General features: G+C 34.4%; 2 protein-coding genes across 2 annotated transcripts; both read right to left on the reverse strand.

Annotated features, from left to right (window-relative positions):
- Positions 1-1,781: 1,781 nt before the first annotated feature.
- LOTGIDRAFT_229926 (hypothetical protein) lies at positions 1,782-6,484 on the reverse strand (the record flags this gene model as incomplete). The annotated part of the gene is made up of 9 exons (XM_009046093.1): positions 6,213-6,484; positions 5,321-5,543; positions 4,640-4,894; positions 4,156-4,292; positions 3,750-3,960; positions 3,305-3,462; positions 2,853-2,969; positions 2,496-2,619; positions 1,782-2,032 (listed from the first exon to the last, which is right to left on the reverse strand). Exons 1-9 carry the CDS (start codon positions 6,381-6,383, stop codon positions 1,782-1,784), a joined length of 1,647 nt encoding a protein of 548 aa, XP_009044341.1. The 5' UTR covers positions 6,384-6,484.
- Positions 6,485-6,766: 282 nt separating this feature from the next.
- On the reverse strand, positions 6,767-10,725 carry LOTGIDRAFT_184819 (hypothetical protein). The gene is made up of 7 exons (XM_009046094.1): positions 10,683-10,725; positions 9,897-9,977; positions 9,671-9,717; positions 9,430-9,480; positions 9,134-9,314; positions 8,815-8,866; positions 6,767-8,605 (listed from the first exon to the last, which is right to left on the reverse strand). Exons 2-7 carry the CDS (start codon positions 9,960-9,962, stop codon positions 8,577-8,579), a joined length of 426 nt encoding a protein of 141 aa, XP_009044342.1. The 5' UTR covers positions 9,963-9,977; positions 10,683-10,725; the 3' UTR covers positions 6,767-8,576.
- Between the last annotated feature and the right edge of the window lie 3,146 nt (positions 10,726-13,871).

Consider the following 13,871-nt stretch of genomic DNA (forward strand, 5'->3'; position numbering starts at 1 on the left):
TTCGGGATAAATTTTTAGACTTTATGAGGTGGGGGAGGTGGGCTGGTGGGCCTGAATACGCTACTGGACGAAATCGTAAGGGTCTGATGCGGACATAAGGTTTGTTATCAGTTTTAGTGTAGAGTTGAGAAAAATTCCGGACAAATCACAGGCAAAAAGAGATGTTTTTCATCCTAAGTTTGATTGTTCGTTCACGCCTTCAGTACAAACCGGTTTCAAAACTCCCAGCAGGACGTATCTTCAAGGACAAGAGACCGTTATCAACTCATGATATTAAACGTTCAGTTGTTGTCGGGTAGTTCAGACTAACAGCGGGTAAGCTGAGACTATATTGTTCTCTTAATAGACAAATCATGTCTTCTTCAATGGAGAATTCAACCACCTGGAATTTTTAATCTTATTGTTCGTCCAAAACTTGAAAGGTATACTGTCTTGGTATAAATTGGAGTTTTACATCCCCTGCCTAGGTTGATGTAATGAAATGACGTTGACATCTTACTGATCTAGGTTAATGTAATGAAATGACGTTGACGTCTTACTGCTCAAGGTTGATGTAATGAAATGACGTCTTACTGCTCTAGGTTATAATGTAATGAAATGATTTCTTACTTCTATAGGTTAATGTAATGAAATGATTTCTTACTTCTATAGGTTAATGTAATGAAATGACTTCTTACTGCTCTAGATTAATGTAATGAAATGACTTCTTACTGCTCTAGATTAATGTAATGAAATTACTTCTTACTGCTCTTGGTTGATGTAATGAAATGACGTTGACGTCTTACTACTCTAGGTTAATGTAATGAAATAACGCCTTATTTCTCTGAGTTAATGTACGCGTAATGAAATGACGTTGACAAACCTTTGCTATTCTACAACTCGAGTGGATCTTCAAGCCTAGCGAGGACCTTGGGAATCCTGCATACTAAGCTTATACTGAATGCAACCTGTTTCATTTATATATCTATTTCGTGATGTTCTAATAAGAAATCAAGGCCACCAACTTCGAAAATGTCAAACTATTAGCAATAGAAGTCTAGGCTAAAGTTAGCTCAAGTCTTGCAGTCCCGATTAAGTCTAATTGTGTGACATGGGTAAAGGGAAATAACCGTGTTTAGACAAGACTACAAAAATGAGTCTTCATATAAAAACATTCTCTCTTTAAACTTGTTTATTTTATCAATATGAGATATGATGAATGAAAATGAATTATGAATGAAAATGAATGATAAATGAATGATAAATGAAAATGAATGATTAATGATGAATGAAAATGAATAATGAATGAAAATGAATAATGAATGATAAATGAATTGTGAATAAATGAAAATGATCAATGAATGAAAATGAATGATGAAATCACTACACGAGTCAATGGAAAAGACGAATAAATGAATTAAAGATGAAAAAATGAATTATGAATGAATGATGATGATTTTACAAGATTGATTGTTCCAGGACAATTCAAGCACAGACCATCATCTCCGAGTCCATTTTGTTGTATTTGAATCTTCCTTGAGATTTCCTTTCAGTTATCTTTTCAGTGATTCAGAGGAGATTTTAAACCCAGTCCTAAACTCCTCCCTCTTCCCTGTCAGTCTCTTTGCCAGTTTCTCACTTTTCAAACACAGTCCATCATCTCTGGGTCCATTTCATTGTTGTCACCAGCATCTTCGTAATCTGCCTCATCCTCAATATGTCCTCGATCTCCCCTGGTCCTTCTTCCCTAAAATGGTCCCCGTGCTCTTCTGTTCCTTTATCATTTATTCCCCCATGAGATTTTAAACACAGTCTATCATTTCTGTGTCCATTTCATTGTCATCACCAGCATCTTCGTAATCTCCCTCATCCTCCTCCTCAAACTCTCCATCCTCATTCTCCCATGGTCCTTCTTCTCTAAAATGATCATCGTGTTCTTCAGTCTCTTTCCTCTGCCCTGCAGTCACAGTGTCCTCAAAATCCTCCTCTGAAGCAGCTTCTAACAACTGAAACTCTCTCATCTTGGCCACCACATGCCTTGATCTTCTTGAAGCTGAAATAGAAATGAATTGAATGGAGTTTTACATCCTACTTTTCTGTGGGTTGATTGAGTGAAGCTGAAATAGAGGGAATTTAAAAGAATTTTTTTTTTAAAGCTGTGAGAATAAATTTGGAAAATCTACAATCATTCCAAGATGATAGTAGTTTCAAGGTAGTGATGAACTGATTTCAAGCCCCACCTCCTCTTTTCAACTCCTCCCACTTCTTTGGAATGTGTCCAAGCTCAGCCTACAATTACCATCAGCTTCTTCCAGGCACCTCCATGCCCTGTTCATGCCCCCTAACTTACCATCAGTAGGTATAGAGAAGGATGTTTTAGCTTTGATATTTTCAACATGGCCATACAGAATATGGTCAACAGGTCACAGAAGTCAGGCCCCATAAGATCCTCCCATTTTCCTACCCTCTTCCAGGCTCCTCCACCTTCCACACCCTGTTCAAGCTCCATAACTTACCATCAGAAGGTATAGAGAAGGATGTTTTAGCTATAATATTTTCAACATGGCCATATAGAATATCTCGTGAGAGGTCACAGAAGTCAGGAATACACCAGCCTTCCTTTTCATCACAGACTGTCTCCTGCAATAAAACATGGTACTGATATAATTGAGTTGAAACTTGCAGTCAGGAGTAATGTCTCACAGACTCAAATAAAACAATAATGTGGACTCTCTAGGAGTGTCTTCTAAGCTATTTGAACTTGAAAAGGCCATTTTTTTACGACTCAAACACCATTTGAAGACTCGGTCTGGATTTCATCTTGGTCCAATTTTGAAAATAAGGCCCATGAATCACTTTAAACTGACACATACCTGAGCATTATTTTGAGAGAGTAACTCTTGGACTTTGTCATCTTCTATATCACAGATCTGATAAAACATTTGTCTATAGGGTGGTAGAACATCAGCTCGAAATTTATATGTACTTTCCTGGAATTACAATTCATTTAAATTTCATTGGTTATAACTTTGTTCAGTCCTAATAAGACCTCGTTTATTGTATCTGTTGTTTCCGTCCATGACTAATGAAAACAGCACAATACAATGTATAATGTACTTAAGGAAAATTTTGGCCAGCAAATTGGTATTAACAGATATCAATTTCTAACATGTATGGTCAGTAACACACAGGATCTTGGTTTGAATATCCAATTCAAGAAAATAGATGCTTTCCAAGTAAGTCTCTCCGGTCTGCATCATTCACATTGTTAATTGTCAATTGTCAGATTATCCAGAAAAAATTAAGTAAATATTAATTTGCTCACCAGAAATTGTGAGGGCGTTTCTTTTGTTGGTTTGTTACTCTCTAGATTGGCTGTTGAGATCTGGGCTATGGTACATCTTGGTTTATTGACAGCAGTCGGTAGAGAGTATGTATAGGTACTTCTTTTGTGTCCAATAGGCATACAATCACCTGCACCACCTTGAATATAAATTCAAATATTAATGTTTTCACTTCTGAAAAGCATTCTTAAGAATACAAAGTTGTGAAAGACATTTGGGCTGAAAGGCCATTTCCAAGGGTTGATTTTAGTCTCAAGAAAAGACGAGTCTGGACACACATAGATTTGAAGGCTCAAATTTTCATGGTGAGCTGTAAACACTATTACTGAGTAGCTTAGCTAAAAAATTCCTGTTTCTGATATTAAGGTACGATTGATCAAATGGATGGTGAACCAATCCCTTTAATTCTGTTTGTAAAAAACTTACGCTGCCTTCTTCTAAAATCTAGAGTCTGGTAGATCTTGGCTTTGGGATCAGTTCTTGGATCATAGCCGAACTTGACCCACAGAACTCTCCATGGTCCAGTTGTCATAAAATAGGACACCAGTGGCAAGACGAACTTTAACCTAGCTAAATATTTCGGATCCAATCTATATCTTAAAGCATTCTTAGACCAGATGGGACGTTCTTTGAAAAACTGAAAAAAAAAGAAAAAAATAAAAATTAAAAATTTATAAAATTTGGATGGATATGGAAATGGATATGTCTACCAATCAAAATATTAGAGAAGTTTCTATGTGGACTCCTTAAAATTCAATGAATATACCTCATATTCTCTTAAAGCCCTTGTCATGTTATGTCATGTCATTTCGATATATTTAATATTAAATACCTCCTCTACCACTTGTTTGGCTTCAGCGAGATTTTTAACTTTACTGTGAAGAGCTGAACTGGCTCCTTCCATTGGTCCTGTTGGTGTTGCATCATGATATCCCACAAATATCGTAAATATTGTTCTCTTTCTACGAGCTGAAAATATAAAAATAGTAATAGGTATATATGTGGACTCTCTGAAAGGCTAAGTTGAATGAATAAACTTCTTAATGCACCTTAAACCTTATTGAACTGAAGAGTGCAATGAGAAAACATCTTTAAACTGCTCTCCAACAACTCTCCATTCAAACTCCAATGCCATATAATGAAATATTGTCACATTTGAACTCATCCTTTATGGAATCAGTCTACATTTTTATCCTTGCTTTCTAGATCACACATATCAATAATGATCAACTTTAAAATCATATGTTGAATTATTGCCAAATTTGAACTCATCCCTTATGGAAACAGTCTACATTTATATTTTATTTCTTACTTACATGTGCCGATCAGATTCTCCTGGGTTTCAAGATCAGAGTTCTTATCACCAGTTCCATGAAACTGATTCTGTCTAAACAGATAATCTGCAGGAACATCCATCCTGGCAAAAATTACTGGCGGCATAAATAATGGCACATCTCTCTCTAGATATTCCTTCTGTTTGACAAAGTCTGATATTTTTAACTGGTTGAGAAGACTGACTGGTTTCTGTCCTAGTTTTTGAATCGTTGGTAAATATTGGAAATCACACATATCTGTCAACAAAAACAAAATAAGTTGGTTATGAAAATAAGGGAGATATTTTTCAAAAAGCTTTCTGGATCAACACATTTAATACAAGTACAAAAAATTGTGAAAGACATGTTTTCGACCAAAAGACAGACCAGACATGATTGGCAAATACACTTAAATCAAAATCCCTGTCTCAGATCCGAAGTTGTATGGTATATCATAAGCTACAAGTGGGTAAATTGACCTCATTCCACAATGCATACTGTTTCATGTCAGTATCAGCCAAGTTCAGAGCAGAAAAGAAACAAAAAAATTCAAGCATTTTCTTAAAGCCTGAGAGATATGAAGTTTGACACTCTTCTGTTCTGTACTTTGTTCTTACAATTTCTACAATGAGGATAGTTTCTCAACCAGACGCCATAACTCAGAATTATAAGTACATAGCCTACTTTGAAAATCATAATAAACGTTGATCATTCCCAACACTTCAATTTGATATTCATACTCATATTCTTCTCCATCATTCATTCCTTCATTCTTCTTCTTTCTTCTTCTTCTCCGTACCTTCATCACCAGACTATCTTTATTAACTCTGTTACCATACGTTGGTTTACAATAAATATCTTCTGGGCGCCATTTTAATTCCAGTCTTTTATTTGGATTCTGACAAGTCTGGAATGTAATGAAATTGCAAAATTTCCGTAAAATTATATGCCAGTTCCAAAAATAACAATAATTAAGCTTTGATTTATTTTTCCTTTTGTACACAGATTTATCAATTTTGTCATTGGAAAAATATTCCTGTTTTTCTCATCATTAATGTCAATAGAAGAGTTAGAAACCTTTATGGAAATGTTTAGATTTTCAAAATGTTGCACCATAACATTCAGCTTTAAGACTAATAGCTATAATAAGAATATTTCAATATACACCAAGTAAATCAGTGCTGACTATTAGTACATGTCTTCCACACTCAAACTCTGGATCCAATTTGTCAGTGAAGACAATTTACTGAACTCATCTTAGCTCTCTGTCTGTTTTAAGAGGAATGACAATGTTTCCTACATAGGCTACAAGTATTTACAAATGACAGGATGTCTTGGTGCATGAATAGCTGTCAGTTTATCATCAGTATTTGATTTTTTGAATCTATTAATGATTGATTACAACATAAAGCAAGACTGAGTGATCATCAAATCGTCAAAGGTTTTATTGAAACTTTCAAGTCAGAAAATTATTGAAAACTGTTGACATGTCATGAGTCACATAGCAATTTCTTGAGCTCAATTCACTCAATTAATTCATGTTACTTTATAGAATTATGATAAAACCTAAGCATACTTTTCCAACTGTTTTCAAACCGCCTAAAGTATCAAAAGCTTTGTCGACATTTTCAACGACTGCGGGATGCTGGATACAAACAAACTTTTTAAACTTGTCAAAATCGACATCAATGGCGTTGTCACTTGATGCCCATTTTCCATCGTCTGCATCATTACTTCCAGTAGCCATTTGCACAGGTTAATGCTTGATTTAGTCTGTAATTTGATATATAATACACTTAAATCATAAATAGATTTTCGAATTTACTGGGCGCGGCCATCTTGGATTTTTAGAGTTATCTTGTCTTTGCAATTTTTACTAAATAGAGTTTTCTCCCCTTGACCGTAAATGTCACATGCAGCATTATCATCTCCACTTAGCAAACTTTGTGTTATATGAACGGAATACATCAATCTATTTCAGATTGAGTTTTTGCGTGATGTACAAGATATTTTGAACCAAATTCATGTACTTTTGTTCCTCTTTTTGACGTCTGCACTTATTAAGGCCTTTCAGCATAATCCTTTAGACCTCCTGCAATACTGTTTATAAGTTTAAAAAGAAAACTGGTAAAGATTATTTCAATATTTTATTTTATCACATTCTAGGTGACCCTCCTAGTGATTATACAAATTATAATAAATATCAGAGATAAACATATTAAATATTAACAATAATTAACTATCAATACATCATGTTAAGAGTTATATTTAGGCAGTAAATTAGGAAATTCAATAATACACTTTAAAGATGGGTTTCCTTAATTTTTAGTGTCAAATTAATCAAACTATTTAAATAATTGGTGTTTCTAATGAATTATCATGTATTCTTAATCATATCATTATGTTTGAATTAATTATGGACATGTGAAACCAACTGGTATTTTTCAAAGTCATTAGAACACCTCTACTTTCTATTCATATAAGTATTAGAATTTTCATTTTTTAAAAGACCCATAAGCAGTTGCAATAGAAACTTAGTCTAATTATATGTAAGAATAGGTCGAAATTCTATAATTTACTGTTTCACACCTTGCAATGTCTAAACGAGCTCCTAAAACCATGCCTCCTTTTCAATAAACTTGTAGAAGGCAAGCTAAGTTAATTGTAAGCCTTTATTTACAAACATATAAATTTCGACAACAATAATCACCAAGTTTGTTCCCAGCTCTAAGCAATCACAACAAAACACAAATAAACACACACAATACTTTCTAGTAGATATTGGCAAATCTGGGTTCGAATCAAAACTCTGAATTTCTTTATGCTAAGTTCTATACAACATGTTTCAGGTTCTGTTTTAATATTTCTAATTTTTAGGTAGTGTAAGTAGTTATGTGCAGAAGAGATTGACCTGTTTAGCTTCAATTTCTTTTAATTCTTCCTAAAAAATAAAGTGGATTACTGGAGTTACTGATTCGAGTTCATCCCAGATGTGTCAATATCTTTGCTGTACTATACACAAAATTCAACATTCATTATAGGCTTTAATTAAGAAATTTAATATAAGACTAAAATCACAATTTTTTTTTCTCTATTTAAGATATCTTTTATTGAAATTGGGGGTATTGATATCATGTATTCATGCAAAATAAAACTAAAAATAAGTGTTTGATGGCAATATTAATCCCGAAGTGTTTTAGTGAAAAAGCAACTTCACAATTAGTGACATCATCAAACACTTATTTTTTTGTGGAATTTCAAGAACCACTGACGTCTGATTGAAAATTGGAATGGTGCAAATTGATGATATCAGAGTCCCCTATATACATACAAATTTAGAAAACCTCTTTACAATCACTTTAATACATAAACCAAGCATTAACTGAAAAAATCTGAAATAAGGCTTGGTATTCCATTAAATTCTTTTCTGAATAAATTCCATAGGAATTAATAAATTTCTTAATATACAAAATTATGAAAATTTGCAAAAAATAATAAATACAAGTAAATGTTGAAGCTTTATAGACATACGCCAAATATAAATAAAAAGCTAATATATTGCATTAGATTGTTGAAATTAAAACAGCATCTAAACAAGGATCCCTTATTCTTTTCAGGTTTTGATATTCATGGATGTTGAAGTGGGTGTGTCCTAATCCAGATGATTGACAGCTTTACAATACTGATAACGCAAACTACAACCAAACCACTTTATTTGTGTTGATGAGAGAAGATATGAAGGGAGCGTCTTCATCGAGATTATCGACTTTGTCTTTTCAATTTGATAAGGTAAGTTAATGTAGGTGTGTCCTAATCCCAATGATGGACAGCATGGTTGATGAGAGCAATGATGTGGGTGTATTCTAATCCAGATGATTGACAGTTTACAACACTGATATTCAGACCACAACCAGTTCACCTCTGAGATCTGTAGGTAATTTTATTGCTGGTAATGTACAATAATTGGAACTGCAAAGAGAAAAGATTTAAAATTTAATTTCCAAAAATTTTTCCGTTGATGTGAATCACCTATCCAATATAGCACCATGAGATGCTTACTGAATAGCTCTAATTAGGAGCCAAGCAACAGCGCTGTATTCTTGAAAAGAAAGTTTAAATTGAAAAAATTGCCGACCTTCACCCTACTTTCTCAACTAAATGAATGACATGATACTTACTGATTACAATGCCTAATAAGATTATAATTATCATAGCCAGGATCAACTTCATCTGAAATAAAAGATGGCACAATGTGGAATATTAATGAGGTTTTTTGGAATCAATCACAATTTACGTATGTGTTTGTATAGTATGGTAAGGCATCCTGTTGAGATATCATAATCATACAAATAAAGAGGTCTGATTGGTCAATCTCACTGTAAAGCAGATCAATCGCAATTCTTAAAAAATCTATTGAAAGATGATGTCTACTCCCAAAATCTATTTCTTATCCAAGAAATTGTCCTACGCCATTAAAGTTCGAAAATGGCTACTCACCCTACAGTTCTTCCAGTACATGGTTTTGTGTAAACTTTTAGCTCGAGATCGGAACATGTCTGAATTACTGGCCAAGTTGTCTGATTTATCTTGAAGATCTTCCAGTCTGTCTCCACGATCTATAACTTTACCCACATTGTCTTTCATTACACCAACCACATCACTCACTTGATTTCTTAACCTTTCAAATACAATAGAAATACCAAATTCAAGTAATTTTTGGGCCATGTAAATTTTGAATTTTAATGCCTCAAATGAAGAAAATGAAGATAAATTTGCATTTAAATTTCTTTTACCTGTCCATAGCGGGATCACCCCGTAAACTTCCTGTATTCACATTAGGACCTCTACAAATATAAAAAAAAATAATTTAGTAACAATTTAGCAAAGTTTTATGCAAATTAACAAAAATCTAAAGAAAAGGTTCAATATCTATTGACTCTTTGCAACAATTTGTAAACAAAATTTGTGCTTTTTTGTGCCTTGGATAATTTTCACACAAGTCAAACCTATTGCTGAATTTTGAAATCTACCTACTTGTAAAAGAAATCTTCATCATCGGAATCACCGGCCAGTAAATTTTGCTGAAATACAAAAGAGAAGACTAGTTGATATGGTAGACATTTTGGTCTCATATGACCAACCAACTTTTACTAAAAACTACACAAATATATTTACAAAAGTTTGCTGCGGAAGAGATAGATTAAAACCAGACTTCTTGAAAATGTTTTCTGCCTTTTTGAAAAATAAATTTCATACTCACTCTTTCTACATCTCTGGAATTATTGATATCATTCCTGCCAGGAACTCGTACAAATTTTGGTGGCATCTTTTATTTTCTTAGCTACAATAAATATGGTTTCTCAATCAAATATGATCAATTAGTTAGAAGCTTATAATTAGTACCACTCTACAGTCACTAAAAATACAGACTATAGTCAGCTCTATTTGCCTTGTTATCGCATTTAAATGTTATAGTTAACTACATGGAGTTTAGGTTTGAGCAAGGCACTACAATCAATAAATTCTTTTTTACTGTCACCATGACTTTTCTCGAAGAACACCTTATAGCACTCTCATACCGATCCGCCTGTCAATTTGACTTCAGTGACACATCCCTATTAGACAGAGTTATGATGCACATTCTTCACTTGTGACTATTTGTCATCATACCATGCAAGCATAATACTATATAGGTTTAGGCTACCACCATATCAAAATTCAGACACTAAGTGCAGAGTAGGCCTACTACTTGTCAAACTTCAGTAGAGAAACAGGCTGAAATAGGTCAGTTGTCTGAAAATCGCATAGCATGCGACTCTGAGATAACAACATGTTTTAGATTCTGTTTTATTAAATTATTTCAATCACTATGCCTGTAGATTGATCTGATATGATGAAAAAAATCGATAATTTCCTACCATATGTCGTCCAAATTTGAGATTTTGGATAGAGCAAGATTCAAACCACATCCGAAATATGACAACAACAATAACTGAGAGTGGTAAATTGTTTAAATGATACAAAATTTGCTAAAAATAATAATTACGTTTTCATTTAACTTTTCTTTATTTTCCTTATATGACCATTTTTGTCTCTAAAAATGAAAACTTCGTAATTCAAGGGACATAACTCCACTGCTCTTTATAACAAAGTAGACAACAATAAAGTTTTATGACATGGCGCTATTTACGGCCCTGACAAGGTGATAGGGTTTGAAAGCAAACATGGCTGTGACTTATAGGAGCACTGGCTGCGGAATCAGAATAATTTTACCTTGAATAAGAACCTACGGCACCTAATAGCCTAGCAGACGACAATCCAACAGATGAAACAAAGGAAAGGCAATGATTTCGACTCCCCCAAATTTGTAGAGCAATGTCGGTAGTTTGCCAAGCGATTGAAAATAGCCCTTAGACTGCCTTAGAGTAGTGCTGTGTAGCCATACTTATAGTTCGTTCCCATGTCTGAAGTTCGCCTAGTCAGTAGGTCTACCAAATTTGGGGTAACATAGTCCGTTCATAATTAGACAAATTATTCTAATTTGGTCAGGGAGATAAAAGCACGAACTTATCGTATTAAACGGTGATAAAACTCAAACTTGCACCTAGGTACATTCTCATTATTTTTAATTACCCCATAATTTGGTCTGATTAGCTCGATAATATGCATAAACAGCCACTTTCGTGGTTTTAAAACTCTCCGCCGTGTATCATAGCTTAAATAAATAGTTGTATAAAAAAATGTTTGGCAAGGGTCAATTTCTGTTGCTAAAAATTTACATTGTAAAATGAAAATTTAATGTTATGTTCGTCTACAAGTGACGAGCGGAAGTTATAGGAAATACCATTATTAAACGGATATTATAGTTGTCTTAGTATTTGCTTTATCACCCCAATCTCAGATGAATGTAACACTTTTCAAAATGAAAAATTGAAGTCGAGTTCCTCTACAGTAGAACTGTTAGTTGCGGCAAAGAAAGAAAGTTGGTAGATGACAAAAGAACGTTCGCTTCCAGCGGATGCTGCTATTGCAAACTAGGTAGTTGATAGTAGGATTGGTTCAGATTGGATGATTCTGTGTTGTTGGTTTGGTTGTTGATATTTTCGTTACATCTGGTCGGGTCGAATGATATGGCGGTGAAACTCGGCCGTGGACAAGGAAGAAATCAGAGTTAAGATTTGAGACTGGTCAGTTATCAGAAATGTTACGCTTGACCGGTGTCCAGATGGTACCGATAACGATAACCACGTGTTAAAACTCTCTCCTCCAGGAATTTACACGTGTTTTTCTCGTCCAGATGTCAGATTTCTACTACGAACATATTTATTTCGCCTTTATGGATTAAGACTCTTTTAATTGGGAATATCTCTTTCACATGTCGTTATGAAGTTCGTTGACGTTTTTCGGCTTCGTATAACCATGTTGAGGGGGTATTGAAGAATCGGAATGTGGTTGGAACTCTGCGCTATGTTATTTACCTTGCGGCTGTAATATTAGGCCCTTTATACTATGTATACGGCCAATTTTTATCATAATTTTTTACATCGTCAATAGTCTGTGATGAAAACGATCATACACAGAGCCATCGTGTGCAAACCGCACCCCCCATCATTGGTTAATAAGACCATGCCAAAATCCGTATTGGTGATACAATGACACAGACAATGTGAGGTCTTTATCTAATTCTAAGAAGTTAAAAAGCACTGCGTTTTCCTGGCAAAATTCCCCTCGTTGCACACTACATGTATTTGTTGCCCGTCTTCATTACCCGATGCCATTGAGGCACGTTGACATACAATTTCATTAACTAAAAAACCAGCGCAATGCAAACGATAGTAGACCTGTATACAGGTGATGTAAAATTATGTAGATGAGATTGTCAAACCTGGTTGATTATATTAGATAATTAACATAAGGTTAATTAATCTCTATCTTATCATGATTAAACAAAGACTAGAAAATTACATCAACATTGTTATACATTGTTGTTCTACAGGACAAACCTGAAGTCATCGGGGCATATTTGTAGGTGTAGGATTGCAAGTATGTGATGTATGTGTGTGTGTTGGGCGGGGGCTATGTATAGTGAAAAATGGGGGAGGGGGCATGTATGTGGGATTTGAACCCAAGTATTTCTAGTGGAGAGAGAGGGGTCGACGGTCATATGCGTATGTAGGGGCGAACATATATGGGGTTGGAATTTAGGAAAAGAGGGGTCTAAATTCAGAAAATAATATAGGAAATAAATGAGCGGATCATCAAATAAATTGCTGTTTTTACAGTTTGTTATCTGTGATGTTTCAAAGATAAGTGGGCCGTTATCAGTCTTCCTACTAATGATTATTAGTTTATATAGATAAAATATTAAATATAAAACGTTACCATGTAAACCACAAGCCGTTTAAAGATACGGCTTCATGATGTATCAACTCGGGAGACATTTAAAGAATCTTTACAGAAAGGACGCTAGAAATCAACCACTGGATTTGCAGATTTTGGATCTGACCATACAGTCAAATGTTGACTCTTTTAAGGAAGAGGGTTCATCTCACGCTGTCTCGGATACTCAGCCGTCATCAGGACAGCTATAGTTTTGATCTAAGTAGGCCTCTGTGAACTTACTAAGCAGCGATGGAACCTAAGGTATTTTAAGAAATAATGAAGTCCACATATTGGCTGTAGGACCTACTCTGGCCTGTAAATAAGAAAAAATGACAATATTAGGAATAATTCCAAAACATAAACATTAAAGTCAACACTGAACCATTCATAATTGTAAACAACCTCAAAGAGAACTAATCGTCACAAGAGGTTGAAAGACGATCTCTCTTTATGAAAACCTTTTAGCACATTTTCTCCATTATCAGGAATTCCTGCTGTGAATGGAACCACAAAATTTTTAACCCAGTTTCTTAGAGCCGATTCATCACACTTTTCACGAAACCTCTTTGGAATCTTATCGCCTTTGGCTTGAAAAAGATTTTTCTACAAATTCCAATGCTTGGATTATTGATATTTTGGCTCGATTTTTTGATTAATTTAAAGAGGGGTCTCTTTGTTTTTAAATGTGTTGTTGCTATTCCCCCGTTCAAACCGTCAATTAATACTTCTCTCCTCGACAAGGTAATTTGAGATGCCGGGAAATATGTCGAGTTAGGGCCCTTACACACATTTAGGTCGAAATATAAAATTTCAAAATCTTTTATTTGTTATTTTTACGTGTGTATTTTGTCAA

The sequence above is a fragment of the Lottia gigantea genome, assembly GCF_000327385.1.
Source record: "Lottia gigantea unplaced genomic scaffold LOTGIsca_10, whole genome shotgun sequence".
Classification (NCBI taxonomy): Eukaryota; Metazoa; Mollusca; class Gastropoda; family Lottiidae; genus Lottia; species Lottia gigantea.